Source organism: Panthera onca, chromosome C2, assembly GCF_046562875.1.
Source record: "Panthera onca isolate mPanOnc1 chromosome C2, mPanOnc1 haplotype 2, whole genome shotgun sequence".
NCBI lineage: Eukaryota > Metazoa > Chordata > Mammalia > Carnivora > Felidae > Panthera > Panthera onca.
In genome coordinates this window covers 60,001,153-60,022,046 of record NC_138347.1, presented here as the reverse complement: position 1 = coordinate 60,022,046, position 20,894 = coordinate 60,001,153, and the positions used below count along the sequence as shown (strand labels likewise).

The following is a 20,894-nucleotide window of genomic DNA, read 5'->3' as shown; positions in this document are numbered from 1 at the left end:
GAGGTTTGATTGACAAATAGATACTGTATGTACTTAAGGTATACAACATGATATTTTGGTATGTGTATACATTGTGAAATGATTACCACAGCTGACCTAATTAACATATCAATCCACTCACATAGTTACTTTTCGTGGTAAGAACAAAAGATTTTAAGATATTCTCTCTTAGCAAATTGCAAATATACAATAAATTATTATTAACTGTAGTCATCATACTGTACATTAGGTCTCCAGAACCTATTCATCTTATAACTGAATGTCTGTACCCTTTGATCAACCTCTTCCATTTCCCCTATCTCTTAGCCACTGGTAACTACCATTATGCCCACTATTACCATGAGTCCAACTTTTTTAGTTTCCACATATTAGTGTGATTATGCAATATTTGTCTTTCTGCATCTGGCTTATTTCACTTAACATAATGTCCTCCAGGTTGATTCATGTTGTCACAGATATCAGGATTTCCTTCTTTTTAGAGGTGAATATTCCATTATGTACATATATTTGTCTATAAAATATATACATGTGTATATATGTAAATATATATTTATATATTTCATTATATATGTGTGTGTGTGTGTGTGTGTGTGTGTGTGTGTGTGTGTGACATTTTCTTTACCCATTCACCCATCAGTGGACACTTAGGTTGTTTCCATGCCTTGGCTGTTGTGAATAATGCAGTAATGAACATGGGATTATAGTGTTTCCATTTCTTTTGGATACATAGCTAGAAGTGGGGTTGTTGGATCATACGGTATTTCTGTTTTTAATTTTGAGAAACCTCCATACTGTTTTCCATAATGGCTGCACCAATTTACATTCCCATCTGTTGTGTATGAGGGTTTCCTTTTCTCCATATCTTCACCAACACTTGTTATCTTTTGACTTTTTTTTTTAAATTTTATTTTTTTTAAACTTACATCCAGGGGCGCCTGGGTGGCTCAGTTGGTTAAGTGTCTGGCTTTGGCTTGGGTCATGATCTCATGGCTCGTGAGTTCAAGCCCCACATTGAGTTCTGTGCTGACAGCTCAGAGCCTGGAGCCTGCTTCACATTCTGTGTCCCTCTCTCACTCTGCCTCTCCCCTGCTCATACTCTCTCTCTCTCTCTCTCAAGAATAAATAAACATTAAAAAAAATTTAAAAATAAAAAAAATAAAATAAAAAATAAATTTACATCCAAATTAGTTAGCATATAGTGCAACAATGATTTCAGGAGTAGATTCCTTAATGCCTCTTACCCATTTAGCCCGTCCCCCCTCCCAGAACCCCTCCAGTAACCCTCTGTTTGTTCTCCATATTTAAGAGTCTCTTATGTTTTGTCCCCCTCCCTGTTTTTATAGTATTTTTGTTTCTCTTCCCTTATGTTCATTTGTTTTGTCTCTTAAAGTCCTCATATGAGTGAAGTCCTATGAGTTTTGTCTTTGACTAATTTTGCTTAGCATAATAGCCTCCAGTTCCATCCACGTAGTTGCAAATGGCAAGATTTCATTCTTTTTGATTGCTGAGTAATACTCCATTGTATATATATACCACATCTTCTTTATCCATTCATCCATCAATGGACATTTGGGCTCTTTCCATACTTTCGCTATTGTTGATAGTCTTTTGACTTAAAAAAAAAAAAAGTTTATTTATTTTGAGAGAGAGAGGGAGGAGAGAGTATCCCAAGTAGGCTCCATGCTGTCAGTACAGAGCCCAATATGGGGCTTGAATCCATGAACCATGAGATCATGACCTACCTGAAACCAAGAGTTGGACACTTAACCAACTGAGCCATAGAGGGCCCCCATTTTTTGATAATAACTCTTCTAATAGGTGTGAGGTGAAATCTCATTATGGTTTTGATTTGCATTCCCCTGATTATTAATGATGATGACCATCTTTTAATGTACTTGTTGGTCATTTTTATGTCTTCTTTGGAAATATATATTCTTTGAATGAATATTTTTGAAAGAAATTTCAAGGGATTGATTAAGTGGCAGGGACCTTGAGAGAGCCTTTTGAGGTAGTGTTCTGTATCTTGATCTTAGTGGTGGCTACATGAGTGTATTCAAATATATAAATTTATTGAGCAGTGAACTTAAATTAGTGGCTTATTGTATATGTAATATGTCAATAAAAAAGAAAAAAAATCCGTACTTCATTGTACTTTTTATTGTTTAAAGTAGACCAGGGGAACTTTGTTTCAGAAGTGAAATCTGAGCATCCTTACTAGGCACAGAAAATTCGTTCACAGTCTAGTCCAAGTTCTCTTCCTGTCCGCACCTCCTGTTTCCTTCCCTCTCTCCCATAATTTTTATATTCCTGCTGCAATCCTCAGACTCACAAGACATTTTTAATGTTTCACTGCCTTTGCACTTGCTCTTCTGCTAACTCATATCCTTTCTTCTCTCCATCTTGACTGACAAAAATACTATGTATTCTTTAAAACCTAGCTTTCTTTGAGTCCCACAAGAAACATGCCTGATGCTGTGTTCTTTCATAGCATTTTATTAACAAATCTTTGAGGTAGCATTTACCAGTTTTTAAATTCACTTTTAAAACCTTTCTATTTTAAAAGAATTATAGACTCAAAAGAAGTTACAAAAATACTACAATGAATCCATGTACTGCTGACCCAGTTTCCCAGAGTAGAGATATGTAGCTGTAGGACAATAACACAAGTAGGAAGTTGACATTCATTAACCAATTTTTTAAAATTCATCTTCTTTTCAATTATTTTTTAAATTATCTGTGCTGCCCAATATGGTAATCACTAGCCTCATGTAACTATTTAAATTACTTAAAATTACATAAAATTAAAAGTTTGGTGGTCTCACTAGCCACATTTCAAGCATTTAATATACACATGTGACTAATGGCGACCATATGGACAATGCAGGTATAGAATATCTGCATTGCACAAAGTTCTTTTGGATAGCCCTGATCTAGACTGTGTTCTTCTTGAGAGAAGACTTGCCTTTTCCATCTTTGTATCTATAATTCCTAGGCAGTGGGGGCACTTGGTCTATACCTGAATGATTGAGTCTAGTCCTATCCTCTTGTTTTACATGTGAAGAAACTTGGGCCCTAAGCTGTGATAAGTAAAATGATGCCTAGCTTTTCAGTAGCAAATCTAGAATTAGAGCTCATTTTCCCAATTCCAAGTTCACTGTTCTTTCCAGGTGGCCTCATTGGTTGTGAGCTCACTGATTTTTATTAGTTTTAGAGGGAGAACAGTGTTAAAATAATGCACTTCTCAGACTTTAGGCTACAGAAAAATCAACTAGGAAGCTTGTATTTCTGGACTTGTCTTTCCTAAGATTCTGATTCAGTAGGTCTGGTGTAGGGCGTAGGAATCAATATTTTAAACGTATGCTTAGTATATGTGGTCATAGCATAAGGATAGCTCAGAAGAGAGAGCAACAGAACAGAGAGCCTGGAAATGGAACTGCACTAATATGGACATTTGATTTTTAACAAAGGTACCACTGAAGAAAGGAAATGTTTTCAACAAATGATGTTGGAACAACTAAATATCCATATGGGAAAAAAATGAACTTTAACCCCTACCTCCTGCCATACAGATCATTGATCTAAATATGCCAATATCATAAACTTTGTAGAAGCAATCATAGTAGAATATCTTGGGAATGAGTAAAGGTTTCTTGGACAGGCCACAAAAAGAAATAATCATACTTCATCAAGAACTATTGCTTACCAAAAGGCACAATTAAGAAAAGGCATAGGTAGGCCACATAGTGGGAGACAATATTTGCAAAATATGTTTCAGACAAATGACAAGTATGCAGAAGATATAAGTAACTCAGAATATATGAAGATTTTCTGTAAGTTAATCATAAAAGGACAAACTGTTGTAAACTCTTAAGTCTAAAGTTCTCTTTTGGCCAGCAAAAGAGGGGACACAGGATTAAAGCGAGAGACGGCTAATGTCCGGGAAAAGACAAGAGCCCTGAATAAGGGTCCTTGCCTCGTATTTATTCAGGTCAGAAGGCTTGCAAATGTGATGGGCATGTACAAAGAGACAAACTAGGAACATTAACTTGGGGACGTGAAGGAAAAGGGGGGTTTTGAAGATATACAGTGTTTGGGGTTTGGGTCAATATTAAACTCCCGGCTCCGGGCAGATGGATAGATGGTTGTTAACAGCAGACCGGAAGCACCGTGCCTATTTATCTTAGCTAGCCTAGGGGATGAGACAGATAGGGGGAATAACCACAGGGCTAATAAGGCACCTTTTCTTTTGTTCACCATCTCTGCTCTGGGCTGCTTTGCCTGCAGCACAGAGGTCCATAGTCCAATTCACCAATCAATTTACCTAACCTGGCCCTATTCTCCCGTGAAAGCAGCTTTTCTGCTATAGTACTAAATTGGGAGTGTTTCCACCTTGAACATCTAATCTTGTTTATTTTCATATACCTATGTATTGGGCACCTTTGTGCCATTTCTATTTCAGGCCTTTGCCTCTCTCTATTTTGGGGGGTTCTGCAACCCCTCTGTATTTTGGGGTGCCTTCACACCTCCCTAATCCTGGCACCTTTGTGCCTCCCTATTTTCGGGGTATCTTTGCACCCCCCTATTCCTGGAGTGCCAATCTGGTTTACCTAAACTCCGGTGTAAGCATTTTATGACTTTGTATTTCTTTATCCCTTGTTAATCCATTTGGTGTAAGCCTGGAGGATTCCTAAGCTTGTCCCCTACAGTAAACAATCCAATTAAAAAACTGGCAAAAAGATAGGGCGCCTGGGTAGCTTAGTCGGTTAAGCGTCCGGCTTCGGCACAGGTCCTGATATCACAGTTTGTGGGTGTAAGCCCTGCATCAGGCTCTGCTGACAGCTCAGAGCCTGGAGCCTGCTTCTGATTGTGTGTCTCCCTCTCTCTCTGCCCCTCCCCTGCTCACGCTGTCTCTCCCTTTCTCTCTCTCTCAAAAATAAATAAACATTAAAAAAAAAAAAACTGGCAAAAAGATATGAGCAGGCAAAACAAGATCTACAAATGGTCTTAAATTTTCTTCAATGTTTATTTATTTTTGAGAGAGAGAGAGAGAGAGAGAGAGAGAGAGAGTGAGTAGAGGTGGGGGAGGGGCACAAAGAGAGGGAAATGCAGAACTCAAGCAGGCTCCAGGCTCTGAGCTGTCAGCACAGAGCCAGATGCAGAGCTGGAACTCACGAACTGTGAGATCATGCCCTGAGCCAAAGTCGGATGCTTAACTGACTGAGCCACCTAGGGGCCCCCTACAGATGGTCTTCATATGCACATAAAAATTTATTGAATGTTATCAATCATCCAGGAAATGAAAATTAAACTATAATGAGATTCCACTATTTAACCACCAGAATAGTTGAAATTGATAAGCAGACAAAGCCCAATGTTAGTAGGATATTGAACAACCAGAACTCTTACATTTTGGATGGGAATGCAAAATGGTACTGTCACTCTGGGGAAAGTGTGACAAATGTTCTTACATAAGTCTTTTTGTGGATATACTTTTTTTTTATTTCTCTTGGGTAGATACTTGGGAGTGGAACTGCAGAGAATATAATAAGCATTTCTACTCCTGGGTATTTACTCAACAGAAAGAAAGACTATACCCATGAAAAATGTTGCACAAGAATATTCATGGAGAGCAGCTTTTCTTCGTGGTCACCAAAACACAGGAACAGGTGTTCATCAACGGAAAATAAACAAGCTATGTTATAAACTGACACACAGTTATACATTCATACTCAGCAATAAAAAGGAACAAACTACTGGATGAATTTCAGAAATAGCTGAGTGAAAGGTTGACAAAACAGAATTCTCAGTTAATGCATTGTAAAGTTCAGTAGAGAAAAAAATGAGAACACTGGTTGCCTCTGTGGGAGAAGGGGAAGGTATTGACTAGGAAGGGTCGTGAGAGAACTTTCTCTGGTAATAATAATGTTCTGTACCTTGATAGGGATTGGGTCACACAGGTATGTGCATTAGTCAGAACTTACTGAATTTTACACTTAAGATTTGTGCATTTTACTATACATAAGCTTTACTGCAAGAGGAAAAAGCAGTTTTAAAAGTTGTGATTTTGATACAAGTGATCTCAAAAGTACACTTTGAGAACCATTGGATTTGACTAATTTCAGAAATAATTCTTTCTTACCGTAAAATATAGTGATTCATAGATTATTAATGTAACATTTTGAATTTTTTCTTTAAAAATTAAATATTGTATTAAAAGTAACATTTCCTTATTAGTAGGTTAATGAGTCAGTGGACAAGCGTTTATGACATTATTATATAGTTCATTATTTCAATAAGTATTCTTTGTTTTAATAAGTGTTCTTTTTTAATGTGAGGAATGCAAGCTTAATATCAGGAGGAATAGCATATGGAAACAATTGTACACTGATAGATGTAATTGAATTTGTTAAAATGTGGTTTGAGATGGATATTTACAGTGATGTTTGGTAAACTGGGTGATGTACCTCTTTCAGTTAAACTCTTGCGTCTCACCCCCATGCGATGAGTATGTTTATTATGTGATAGACCTCTAGTATCATTTACTTTAAGATTCTAGATGTTCAGAAGTTTAGAACTTTAACGTCATGTATCTTACTTGTAACATGAATCTGCAAACTTTCAAAAGTGCTCACAAGTTTTACAGTTTCAAAACTGAAACTGTAATGTTAATGACCAAATGCTGACTCACCGGCACAAGGGACATCTGACCTTACGGGTTTATAGGTGAAATTATGTGTTCACCTGTCATGCCCTATCCCAAATAATCTCTCCTCCAGTAGGGTGTTGGTCAGATGCCAGAAATTCCACCAACTAAAGATACCTGCCTGTGTTTCTAAATTTTCCTGATAACAATCCCCTGGGGGCATTCTAAATTTCAGACTCCTCCCTTAAAGATTGGGATTCCTCCCTTAGAGACTGATTCAGGGTCAGGCTGACAGTGGGCTGACAATTCCTGTTTTTTAACTATTATTTTGTTGAAAATACAGATTCCTGGGCCCTACCCAGTACTTCTCATTTGTGTAGGATGAAGCCCCCAAATCTACATTTTTTGTAATGTTTGTATTTATTTTTTTTGAGAGAGCGTAAGCCAGGGAGGGGCAGGGAGAGGGGACAGAGGATCTGAAGCAGGCCCTTCGCTGACAGCAGCAATCCCGATACGGGGCTCAAATTCATAAACCGCATGATCATGACCTGAGCCAAAATCAGACACTTAATCCACTGAGCCAGGTGCCCCCAAATCTGCATTTTCTGGAGTATATTCAATGCACAGTTCTGAAGGCTGTCATCCTAGTGCCGCTGCCTTCGTGGAAGATCCTCGAGTAAGTTTTGTCACTCTCACAAGTGAGAAGAGGGAAGTGGGAGATTGAAGGAAGATAATTTTAGAATTGAGGACAGACCTTAGTGTAAGACATAGGTGGAGGACAATAAGAACTTGAGGGACAGTGAGCATGCCTAAGAGAAAGGAGAGAATCTCCTGGGATCTGTCCAGTGACTACAGTACTTGCTACCATTTTTGTGGGAGTGGAGCATGAGCCGCCTATTGGAGAGTGACTTTTTTTTTTTTTTTTTTTTAAACATTTATTTATTTTTGAGACAGAGAGAGACAGAGCATGAACGGGGGAGGGTCAGAGAGAGGGAGACACAGAATCTGAAACAGGCTCCAGGCTCTGAGCTGTCAGCACAGAGCACGACGCGGGGCTCGAACTCACAGCCCTCACAGACCGCGAGATCATGACCTGAGCTGAAGTCGGCCGCTTAACCGACTGAGCCACCCAGGCGCCCCTGGAGAGTGACTTTTTAAAGCAACTACGTTCATTAGCTTTCGGATCATTCTGTTTGCCACCAAAAATCTGCCTGCATGCCCTAAGTTGCCAGTTGTTTTACATGCTAATGGAAACCTAGCCACTGTAAACATTCATTGATTTTTCTCTTGTGTAGTAAGAAGAAAACATAACTTATAGACCATCTTCTGGCAGAAGATGATAGATTTGGATCAGAAACGGGAGGTGTTGGAAGCCAGGAATCAAAAGTGAAGAACTTCTGCAAGCCCTTGGGTGATAAAGGTGACAAGGACTTATTTACTCACATGTCCCGCATTGTCATTATGTAGTAACCTGATGTGAGTTTGTTGCTTTTAGGCTGATGTATACCATCACACATGTAGGGGAGAGTAAGCTGCTGGAAGTGGGACTTGAGTGCACATTTCTCCTCAGGCTGCTTCAGTCAGTACTTCCTGTCATTACCTTGTCTGCATTCACTTCTACTCATTCCCCAGGACCCTTCCGCCACCTTTACAGGGCTAGAGCCCAGTCTGAAATGGCTTCATTATTATTCATAGCTAACATTTGTTGAATTCTTTTTGCTGCTAGGCACCGTGCTGCTCTGCTCCCCTGCATTTGTCATTCCCTTCTCAAAACAACCCATTGGTCCAGATGCTATGATTTTGATCCATTTTGTAGATGAAACATCTGAGGTTCCAAGAGGTTATATATCTTGCCCAGGACCTCACAGCTAGGAAATGGCAGAACCAGATTTTATTTTATTTTATTTTATTTTATTTTATTTTATTTTATTTTATTTTACTTTATTTTATTTTATTTTATTTTATTTATTTTATTTTATTTCATTTTATTTATTTCTGTATCTGTTTTTTTTAATTTTTAAGTGTTTATTTTTTTAAATTTATTTTTTTTAATTTACATCCAAGTTAGCATATAGTGCAACAATGATTTCAGGAGTAGATTCCTTAATGCCCCTTACCCATTTAACCCATCCCCCATCCCACAAGCCCATGAACAACCCTCTTTGTTCTCTATATTTAAGAGTCTCTTATGTTTTGTCCCCGTCCATGTTTTTATATTATTTTTATTTCCCTTCCCTTATGTTCATCTGTTTTGTATCTTAAAGTCCTCATATGAGTGAAGTCATATGACATTTGTCTTTCTCTGACTGACTAATTTCACTTAGCAGAATACCTTCTAGTTCCATCTACATAGTTGCAAATGGCAAGATTTCATTCTTTTTGATTGCCGAGTAATACTCCATTGTATATATATACCACATCTTCTTTACCCATTCATCCATCGATAGACATTTGGGCTCTTTCCATACTTTGGCTATTGTTGATAATACTGCTATAAACATTGGGGTGCATGTATCCCTTCAGAACAGCATACCTGTATCCCTTGGATAAATACCTAGTAGTGCCATTGCTGGGTCGTAGGTTAGCTCTACTTTTAATTTTTTGAGGAACCTCCATACTGTTTTCCAGAGTGGCTGTACCAGTTTGGCAGAACCAGATTTTAAACTCATGCTTTCTTTCTTTTTTTTTAATGTTTATTTATTTTTGAGAGAGAGCGCGTGTGAGTAGGGAAGGGTCAGAGAGAGATGGAGACACAGAATCTGAAGCAGATTACAGGCTCTGAGCCATCAGCACAGACCCTGACATGGGGCTTGAACTCACTAACCATGAGATCATGACCTGAGCCGAAGTCGGACGCTTAACCTACTGAGCCACCCAGGCACCCCTAAACTCACGCTTTCTGATTTCCGATTCCATACACAGAAAATGGTAACTGCACTTGCACCTACTCCAGTGTACCACAACAGCTATCCCAGTTGGACAGACCACTTTTGAAAGGCCAGGCCGTCAGTCCCTGAGATTTAAAAGCATTAAAGTTTTCATTATGAAATTTTTAAAGATCAGAGAAGAGAAAGAAACCACCTATAATGTTGCTGGCCTTACATAACTATGACTATTATCTTCATGTATTTGCTTTCAGGCTTTTTTGGCATATGAATATATTTCCCTATAGTATATATATATACTATATATAAATATATATATATATAATTTATATATTTATATATAGTATATATATATACTATAGGGAAATATATTCATCAAAAATATATATAAATATATTTATATATATAAATATATATAAATAAATATATATATTATTTATTTATTTTGAGAGAGACAGTGTGTGCATATAAACTGGGGAGGAGCAGAGAGAGAGGGAGAGAGAGAGAACCACATGTAGGCTCCGCACTGTCAGTGCAGATCCTGATGCGAGGCTCAAACTCATGAATCATGAGATCATGAGATCATGAGTTGAGCTGAAGTCAGATGCCCAAGCAACTGAGCCACCCAGGTGCCCCAGTATCCTGATATTTTATTTTAATTTAATTTAATTTAATTTTATTTTATTTTGTTTTATTTTATTTTTTTAAATCTTTATTTATTTTTGAGAGAGACAGAGACAGAGCAAGAGCAGGCTCCAGGCTCTGAGCTGTCAGCACAGAGCCCGATGCGGGGCTTGAACTCACGGACCGTGAGATCATGACCTGAGACAAAGTCAGACGCTTAACCGACAGAGCCACCCAGGCGCCCCTCCTGATATTTTAAATATAAGTAGAATTTTCCTACTCCTACCCAGGTATTAATGAGTGTCAAGTGATGATGTAAGACTTCTAGCAGTTTGAGAGAAGGATAGCAAGTGAGTGAATGAATGAATGAGCTTGCTTCCGTACAAGGAATATTCCTTGTATGGCTGTTTGTGTGTACATGTTTGTGTGCTTGTTACTTGTTTTTTCTGCATTCAGAGAGGAGAACCAGTGTTCTCATTTAAATTTTGTAGAACACTTCAAATATTATGAACAAAGAACATACTCTCCCAACTCAAGTATGTTTTACCTGTTTTTCCAGGTCTTGCTCAAATCCACACCCCCTTTTTAAGCCTTTCTAGATTTCTAACCTGATAATGATCTTTCTCTACTCCAGTCTTCTCAAGAACTTTCTGGCGATACCTCACATTTGACATTCACCATGCTCTCCACCTGCTAGTTATAATATTTTTTGTCCTGTTTTCTTATACCTTTTTCTATCCACAGCAGCTAATCCAGTGCTTTTTTGTGGTGTCACTTTTGTTTTTTTAGCATTTTGGTATTCAAACCAAAGTGCTATTAATTTCTCTAACATACTAGAATAACTTGAACTTTCTGGCGTGTTCTTCCATGCTGTGTAGGTTCCTATCACTGTAACCATGCCAGAAATGACAGAGAATGAGACTCCTACAAAAAAGCAGCACAGGTATGTAGTCCTGGTCCAGAAATAATATAGTTTGGGGAGATGAACAGCAGAATTAGTCCCCACTTTGTGAAATAGGCAGTCCTCAGGGAACTTTCATTAAATGCCTGGAAGACCATTATTCTTCAGAAATATGTGTGAATAGATAAATACAGGTTTACAGAAAGGAGTACATAGTTAAAATTTACCTGTCCTCCTTATTTTATGGACAGTGTAACAGAAATGACAATGAGCAATTAAAATTGTATAATACCAAATCTATCCTAAGTGTTTAGTTTCTCCTGAAACTTTTACTTGCTCACAGTATCACAGTCTTTGTAGATTGTTAAGTTCATTTAGGCCGAAGTCAATTTGAATAGACATTTTGTGACATTACGATTTTGTGACATTACAATATGCACGTCAGTACAACATTACTTCTGGTTCTTTGTATAAGCCCCCTTCTGAATTTCTAGCATTTTAGGCAGTGTTTCTGCTTAAAATTGCATGGTCAGTGCTTTCATTAATATTAAAATCCCCATTCTCTTTCCTTACCAAATAACTGTTAGGGATTGCTAATGTATTGAGTAATTGTACATAAAAGGGAAATCAATGGTTTGAGTAGATTAGCTTTTAAGAAAAACTAAGAGTTTGGATAAGCTAAGGCACACAGATGCAAAAGATGGCTCAAATGCCAATTGTCTGTGTGTTGGTGCTGGTGGCTGCCATGGTTCCCCACCCCCGGGGATTAAAAAGTTCCTTTCTACTGTTGCTTGTACCCCTGACACACTCACCGCACCCCTTGCCAGGTGCCAGAGCAAACATCAGAAGTCACCTACTTGGTACATCACTTTGAGAGTTGACTAGCTCTTTAATTACATTTTTCAAATAGTTAACATTTTCAATGATTGATTCACTTCCCAACCATTGACTTTTGGGTATGGATGAATAGAGAATTGTAGAATTTGGAAATTGTAGATTCTAAATTTATACTGATGTACCTGCAGTTAGGTTTTCATACCATAATAAGATGGTTTCTTACTGATGCAACAAATACAAATTCATAAAATTTCTGTGGTTCTCAACATATAAAGTGGAGAAAATGTTTTCCTGTTATTTTCATGTTCCTTTTATCTGCACTTTTTGTTTCAGAAAGAAAAACCGGGAGACACACAATGCAGGTAGAAACAATTTCAATTGTATTTGTTAGCATTTTTGCATTCACAAAGAAATTATACTGTAGTCGATTGTAAGGTTTTATGTTACAAGCATAGAATCATTATTCCCTATGTTTTAGGAAAACGTTCCTTTACTTTGTTTGTTCCTTTATGGTTTAATTGGCAAAACACCCCTCGAGTCTCATGAAGATGGCTAGTTTATCATCTTCTGATTCATTGTCTATTTAGATAACTCGAGGACTAATACGCCTTTGGAACTAGTGTTTTAAGTGATTTCACCCACTGAGGAAATTGAGCTCTACTTCTCCCAAATGGGATAGAGAGAATGTGTCTGCAGAAGTTCCAGAGGGAGCTGGCTGCCCAGAGGAGCAGAGGAGAGATGAACAGCAGGCTGTGGAGCTTAAAAGTCCCTGAAATGTGAACAGTCTTAAATGAAGTTGTGGAGTCCTCAGTCACAGGAAGAAATGTAGAAAATAAATGTTTGATTTTATCTCAAACGTCCAGATTATAGGCCAAAGCCAGATAAACATTTATAGAAGTGATTGTGTCTACATTTATATTTTGGTACATTTTAGAACACTTTCTTTTCCAGGGGTTACAGTCAGATTGAAAACAAAATATTTTAGAAGTTAATGTCTATTCCTCTATAACTGATATTCTTCCTTTCCCTAAGGAAAGGACCCTGGGGGAATTTTTGTCTATGGGAAGATGGGGTGAACACTGATGGAATATTGCTGTTTTCCAGAATGAGAATTTCCTGCCTTTGAATTCCCCTTTATCACTGTGGTCTCAATGTTGGTTTTTTCTACCTCCATACATGAAAAAATCCACTCCTGGGTAATAACAAATACTGTTATTAGAGAATTTAGAAAAAAGGTGATATCATACTTTATTGTTTTCCCTTCTTTGGCCAAATGAATTAAATCTAATCTTTTTAGCCATAGGAGCTAAGTATTTTTATTGGAACCAACTCACATGGTGTCATAAATATGTCCTGATAGTAATTTATTATGAGAGAGTAATTAGATGTCATTGAAAATATGTCTTTACTGCTAGATTGTGAAGCAAAAAGTATGATTTTGCAAAACAAGAGCTGCTTATGGTTAATCTGAAAGATCACTGGAATCTTTTGTTAGGAAGGGAGGTTTTAGAAACCCTTCTGACAGTAAAAGCCAAGACTAATAATATTTCTACTTACAGTGTCTTATTGAAATTATTTAGATCATCTCATTCCCTCTTGCCCTTTCCATACAATCTTTAAAGTTGTGGCATGTAAGCCTGGAAGATTTCTCAGTTAATTTGGTTGAGATGTTGCCAGTTGCCCAGTTTCTTATGGGAAAAATCCTATGTGCCCAGAGTGAGTAAACGAGACTCCTAGAAATTTTAAGTCATAACTGATAGCTGTTCTATTTCAAAAATGCCTTCTAGACATCCTAAAAGGTGTTTGAAGGTTCTGTAATCTGTCTAAATAGGTCTCATTTGCCTATTTGCTATAAAAAGGCAGCTTTCTACTAACTTAGCTTGTTAGTAGGGGTCCTTAAAATTTAGTTATCACTAAAATGTCCAGTAATTACTTGAAACATAATAATGGCCTAACAGTAAAGTAATATTAGCATTTTCTGTTTTTAATTTGAGTTTAATTATTATAGATCACATTTTTAAAATGCTAATAAAAGTATTGCTTATATCAGTGCCCATAATGCTAGACTTATAATGCAGCATTCTTAGAAATTGTCTTGTAGTTATTTGTCTTCAGTAGATACTGTTTGATAAAATTTTGTTAGAGATTTCTTTACCTAAAATTTCTTTACCCAGGGAGAATAGTGAGCTATAGCAGTGTACCATAAGGTCTGATAAATGGATTTTTCCCCCTATCTAGTGGAGAGGCATAGAAAGAAGAAAATCAATGCTGGAATAAACAGGATAGGAGAGCTGATCCCATGTTCCCCTGCCCTGAAGCAGGTAAGAAGTCTACTCCTATTTTCATTCATTACTTGTGAACAGATAATTCCCTAATTGTTTCATTGCTCAGAGTGCTTATTTTTGTTTCCTGTCATTTTTGGTTTTTGGAGTTAATCATCGTCTCATTGTTTTTCATTTGCTTAATTTTCTATATACCTATCTTTAATTTTTCCCATACTGATAACAGTCTTCTAGTAGAGTATTCTACATGATCAAGTGGACCATATAATTTCTAGATCTTTAAGATCTTGAATTATTCAGTCCCACGATTACATTCATTTCTGTGCTACAGTACTTACCAGGCATTTCTTTTATTTTCTGCCAATGATATTTTTTTATTACCTTTAAATTCTTACCTAGAATCTTCCAAGGATCTCTGTTTTATTCTCCATGCTCTGTCAGCCTCCACTGGCACTTAAATCTCAGCTTATTAAAGTTTTCTCTCATGAAGATAGCTTTTTGTTTCTTCTGATAATGAGGATAAAGTGTGCTTACTGAAAACAAAACAAAATGGAAACAATATGGAAGTCATAAAAAGTTTGAAAAATAAGTTGACATCCTACTCCTAGGTTGTAACTACTATTACAAATGTTGTTACACATCTCTTTGGACATTGCTTTATGAATATATATGTATATATATATTTGTAAAATATGTTTCATATATATATTCATAAAACGTTTCATAACCTGCCTTGTCATTTTCACTCAGTCGTACATAGTAGACTTTTTTTCATATGATCTCCTTTCTTTTTAATGATTATATAGTGTTTCATGATAGTGAGATATCATAATTTGTGTTAGCCTTTTTTGGTTAATTGTTAGTTAAGTTAATATATAAACATAACAAATAGTACTAAAAAGCTTAAAACAACATTAGTCTCTGGCTTGCCTGCCTCCCACATCCAATACAGCAACTTAAAGGCATCCATTCTCTACTGTTTCTTTTGGCATTCACCTTTATATTTTGAAATAATATGCGTATATTATTGTATCATACTTTTTCTATTTTAGATTTTATCTATTGACTTTCCCTTGTTAAGTCCTCCCAATATAATTCCACCACAACTTTTGATTAAATCAGTATTCAGTTCTTATGTTATTAAGACTGTAAATATTGTTTATGGTGAGCCAAAGATTAGTATTATTATGTTTTGTTTCATATGAAACTTTTTTGGGGGAGGGTTGGTAATTGCCTCATTGTTATCAGTTTATATATACCTATCTTTTTATTTATTTATTTATTTATTTATTTACTTTAGATTTTTTAAATTTATGTTTTATTTTTTATTTTTATGTAAGCTGTACACCCAGTGTAGGAAGTCATGACCCCGAGATCGAGTCACATGCTCTACTAACCGAACCAGCCATGTGCCCCTCTATATACCTATCTTTATTTCTTTCCACACTTTCAACAGTCCCTTAGTAGAGTTTCTACATAGTCAAGTGTACCACATAATTTCTATTTTCTCCTTTTTCCTTTGAAACTTTCCTTCTGGAACCCTCTGCCCTTCTTCAATCTCAACTGGTTGGTCTTTTGCAACTCTTCTGTTTTCTTCCTTCCTTTCTTTCTTTCTTTCTTTCTTTCTTTCTTTCTTTCTTTTCTTTCTTTATTTTCCTTCTTTTCTTTTCTTTCTTTCTCTCTTTCTTTCTTTTCTCTTTTTCTTTCTTTCTTTTCTTTCTTCCTTTCTTCCTTTCTTCCTTTCTTTCTTTTCTTTCTTCCTTCCTTCCTTCCTTCCTTCCTTCCTTCCTTCCTTCCTTCCTTCCTCTCTTTCTTCCTTTCTTTCTTCCTTCCTTCCTTCCTTCCTTCCTTTCTTCCTTTTTTCTTCCTTCCTTTCTTTCTTTCTTCCTTTCTTTCTTTCTTCCTTTCTTTCTTTCTTCCTTTCTTCCTTTCTTTCTTTCTTTGTTTTAAGTAGGCTTCACTCCCAGTGCAGAGCCCAGGGCAGGGCTCTACCTCATGACCCTGAGATCAAGACCTGAGCTGAGATCAAGAGTTGGACGCTTAACCAGTTGAGCCACCCAGGCACCCCTCTAACTCTTCTGTTTTTAATTTCAGGTCTCATGATTTTAATTTCCAAGAGTCTTTTTCTTATTCTCTTTGTCCTTTTTCATGTCACATGTTTTGTTTCATGAATACAATACCATCATATCTCTGAGAATGTTATATAGGTTTTTTAAAATAATTTTTCTTCTGTTTTCCATATTGTCTTTCTTCTGATTTTCTTTTTTCCCCTTTGTTTTGAGGTTTTGTTTTTCATTTTGGAGACTTTCCTTAAATGCTTGGTGATACTTAACCGTTCTCATATTTGAGAATGAGGCATTAAAATTTAAAAGCTGATTGAATAGGTTGATTTTTGGTGCCCTAACTATTGAGTGATTGGTGGTAAGCTAGTGTTGTTGTTTTTGTGGAACTGAAAAATATCAGTATCTTTTTATTTTGGGGGTAGCTGTTAACTTTTACCTTCCAGAGAAGAATCCTTCAGCCCCTGATCTAGGAGTGGAAAGGAGTTTAAAACTGGTTGCCATATTCTGGGAGCTGGGTGGGGGAAGGTGTGCTGCTTTAGGAGGAGAATTTTACTTTACCCTCCTGTCTTCACTGAGGAGTCTCATCTTGTCCACTTCTGTGCCATGCATCTCCAAGGCTGAAACTCTCTGGTTCAAATTTCACAGAAAACAAACTTGTCTCTTGTGGTTGGGGCAGGAATGAGAAGTCATGAAGCTGCATAGGATATGTGTGTGTGCTGAGGGTGGAGGGTAGTTTTATTACTGCGTAAGAAGAGTCTTTCCACCAGTCCCCTCAATTTTGATCCCATACCTCACCCCACCTTTTGTGGTGGCTAGAGAGCTTCCCAGTCCTGGATCTCCCCAGGCTTTCAGATGGCCAGATCAATTCCTTCTGCAGGATGGTACTTTTGTCTTGCATAAACATGTTATCTATCTATCTATCTATCTATCTATTTACTTAAAGTACTTTGTTTTCTTACATGATCACAAATTTAAAGGCAGGCTCTATGTCTGCAGATTTTTTTTTTTCCTCCACATCTCAACGTACAGTAGCTTCTCAGGAAATATTGATGTTTGCCCAGGAAAATCTTATTTTCCTGCTTTTGACGGTCATTCCTACAAGTTTCTCTGAAAGGAAACTATGATCATTTCACTTCCTTGGTGTCCTAGCATGTGCGGTGGAAGTCAGTATTTGGCTTCCAGAAGCCGAGTAGATTAAGATTTTCTTCACTATTGCTATGTGTCCTCCCTCAGCCCATCTGCAGTAGGGAGGCGGATGGGCATTATTATGTTCTGCCTTTGTATCAATTCTTCCTTTAAGAAAGAACAATATCGGGCGTGTAGGCGCTCAGTTGGTTGAGTGTCTGACTCTTGATTTAGATTTAGGTCATGATCCCAGGGTCATGGGATTGAGCCTTGTGTTGGGCTCTGCACTGAGCATGGAGCCTGCTTAAGATTCTCTCTCCCTCTTACTCTCTGTCCCTCTACTTCTGCCCCTCTCCCCTGCTCGTGCTCTCTTTAAAAAAAAAAAAAAAAAATTTAATTAAATAAATAAACGAAATTTTACAAAAAGGCAATAACTATTTTTTTCTCTCTAGAGTAAAACGTTTCCTAGATTATATTGGGTCTCTGTTGGGACTCAGTCTAAGAAGCCCAGAATTGCAATTTTGTGAACCAAAGCCCTAAATCCCTGATTCCTACCTGAAAAGAACTATCTGATAAAGTACTGGGGATATTTAATAATAAGCATACTGGAATAGAAGTTAAACATTCACTGCAATATTTTTAATAGCTGAAGAATAAGAAACCAAAATCCCTCTTGGTTAAATAGTTATCACACTATACTGGAAAATAAAATAAATACAGCCTTTAGAAAGTATAACATAGATATCTAAACCCTATATGGAAGTATCTCCAAGATATATTTGTAAATAGAAAAGAAAAATGTAGCATACTGCTTATAGTATCCTTCTATCTGTTTTTTGTTTGTTTGTTTGTTTTTAAAGATAGATCCATGTATCAGCATAGAATATTTCTGGGAGGATACACAAATAACTATGACTGTTACCTCTGGAAAGAGGTATAGGGAGCTAAAGCCAAAAAGAATGTCACTTATGTTTTATTTTTAACAATTGTTCATAGGGTACAAACAATATTAAAGTCTAGAATCCTTACAGGGCCTTGAAGGCCCTCTCCAGCCTCTTCTCCTCCCACTCTTCCCCTATATACTTTAGTTCTGCTCACCTCACCAGGGCCCTCCAACGTGCCAACACAGCCCTGCCTAAGGGCCTTGTCCTTGCGGATCCTGCTACCTGGACCCTCTTCCTCCAGATATCCACAGGGTTTACTTCCTTCAGGTTTTTGCTTTGCCTCACAGAGAGGCCTTCTCCAGCCTTCCCATGCAAGATAGATTACAGTACAGTACCTTAGTTTGGGCTCCTATAAGAAAAATACCATAGACTGAGTGATTTAAACAACGGAAATTTATTTCTCATGGTTCTGGAGGCTGGGAAGTCCAAGATAGAGGTGCCAGCTGGTTTGGTTCCTCGTGTCTGCTCTTCCTGATTATGTCCTTGTGTGACAGGGAGTGCAGTCACCTCTCTCATGTCTTTTCTTCTAAGGGCACTGATGTCATTCATGAGGGATACACGCTCATGACCTAATTACCTCCCAGAGGCCCACCTCCAACTACCATCATATCAGGGATCAGGGTTTCAACATGAATTATAGGGGGACACAAACATTCAGTTCATAGGACAGAGTGACCTTTGCCATCTCTCTGGGCCCCTCTTTACTCTGTTTTATTTTTTCTTCCTAGCACTTAGCCCTACCCAACTGTATGTATGGAAAATACTCCTGAAGGTCAGGAATTTTCTCCGTTTTGTTTATTACATCCCCAGTGCCTAGAAACAGAGCCTGACGCATAGTGGCTGTTCAAATTTAAATACTTAGTAAATGAAAAATGAACAGCAGAAGCATTTGAATATGGCGCCCATTTTAAATTTTGAAAAGATACATATCACATATATGTGATAAAACCAAAGCTTTAAGTTTCTTCTGGCAAGTTCTTACTCTTCAGTGAAACTTTTAAGTGGTTAATTCTCTTTGGCAGAGCAAGAATATGATCCTGGACCAAGCCTTTAAATATATAACAGAACTGAAAAGGCAAAATGATGAACTCCTGCTTAATGGAGGAAACAATGAACAAGGTAAAGATTTGAAGATTCTTCATTTTTGTTGTTTTTTCAGTGTTCAGGTCTTCGTGTCACAGGGCAACTTATATGAGGATACAGAGGCTTTTTTTGACCAGAAACATTGTTAAGATTGTCCATGCATTCGGTGGGCCAGAGAATAGTGTTGCAAATAAATTCATCTTAGTTTACCTCTTTTCCCTCTTCTGTGAGCAACTCTAATCTTGCAGGCATACATAAGTTTGATTTTGGACTCTTCCGTGCACTTCATATTTGCTGAACTCATGAGACAAATAATGCTGGATCGCTTTTATTCCACTTGGATCTTCCAGCTAGGGGAATCCCGTGAGAGGATATAGGGGAGAGTCCTGCTCAGTGTAACTTAAAAACAAAACAAAGACCTGCCTGGGCCAAGATTTAACTGTGACTTAACTCAAAAGGTCAAAACATTCCGTTCATAATTGTTTATACTGCATGTAATGTGTGTATCAGACTGCCTGATCATTTAATGAAATTTGATTTTTATTATTATTTTTTAGATAATTACATTAAAAATTAAGTTTTTATTTTAATTCCAGTACAGTTAATACATAATGTTATATTAGTTTCAGGTATACTGAAATTTGATTTTTAATTAGAAGTGACATTTTTATGCTATATAAGTTCTGTTTTTCCATTTGCACTAGAGAGATTTCCTTGTAAGAGCTGAAAAGAAAAATGCCAGGCAAGTGAAAAGCTCAGAATGGTAGGCAGTTTGAATTGTCCTTTATTTATGGCTCTGACAAAAACGGAGAAAGAATTTCCTGGGACAACTCAGTAGGTCACCTTAAAAGGAGAGGAACAAAGGTAGAATTTGCTGAGGTGGGGGCAGTGTTGGGCTACGTTTATTGTATATCCAGAAGGTCAGCATTCTGAATTCTCTTTGCTTGCCTTAAGTTAGATGACAGCTTACCCCCTCCCCCACGTCAGCTGTCTTTTACAGTCCAGGCCCTGTTTTATGATGCTGTTAGATTCATCATACATGTTTGGTAAGCACTCTGAGGCATCCCATAGAAGAGATATTAAGACTGGAATGATGTGTAGACTTTTCTAAGGAGAGCTTCTTTGGTTTCACACCCCAGAGGCTGAGGCAGTTGAGTTACATTAGGGAAAAGGGAACGTTTTGGAAAAATATAAGTTGCGTAGGGCTCAGGAAAGGCTGAACAGGTAGGCCAGGGCTTGGGGCAGCACCTGAGGCAGCTTAAGTCTCACTACATTGTCATCTCTGTCACCATCCTTTCTTTGGCTCTTTTTTGTGCATCTGCTCTCTTCTCTTTTCTCCTCCCAGAAACTTCCCACATATCCTCTGTCCATAAGACAGGCTGGGTCGTAGTCTGAGCAGCAGCCTTGGGAATCAGGCCCACCTGGGTTGAGTTTCATCTTCACTTATGCACTCAGTACCTGTGGCTATTTACTTCACCTCTCCGATCTCAGTTTCCCCATCTTAAAA

General features: G+C 37.4%; 1 protein-coding gene across 2 annotated transcripts in view; it reads left to right on the top strand.

Annotated features, from left to right (window-relative positions):
- USF3 (upstream transcription factor family member 3) overlaps nt 1-20,894 on the top strand; it is a 58,033-nt gene that overhangs the window by 23,912 nt on the left and 13,227 nt on the right. The window contains exons 2-6 of one of the 2 annotated variants that reach the window (XM_060639977.3): nt 7,939-8,063; nt 11,031-11,095; nt 12,224-12,252; nt 14,129-14,211; nt 19,327-19,423. In XM_060639977.3, the coding sequence (XP_060495960.2) occupies nt 11,049-11,095; nt 12,224-12,252; nt 14,129-14,211; nt 19,327-19,423 (256 nt within the window). In that variant the 5' untranslated portion in view covers nt 7,939-8,063; nt 11,031-11,048. Of the gene's footprint in view, nt 1-7,938; nt 8,064-11,030; nt 11,096-12,223; nt 12,253-14,128; nt 14,212-19,326; nt 19,424-20,894 lie in introns of those variants that run through there. The other variant, XM_078453014.2, reaches the window with a different exon arrangement.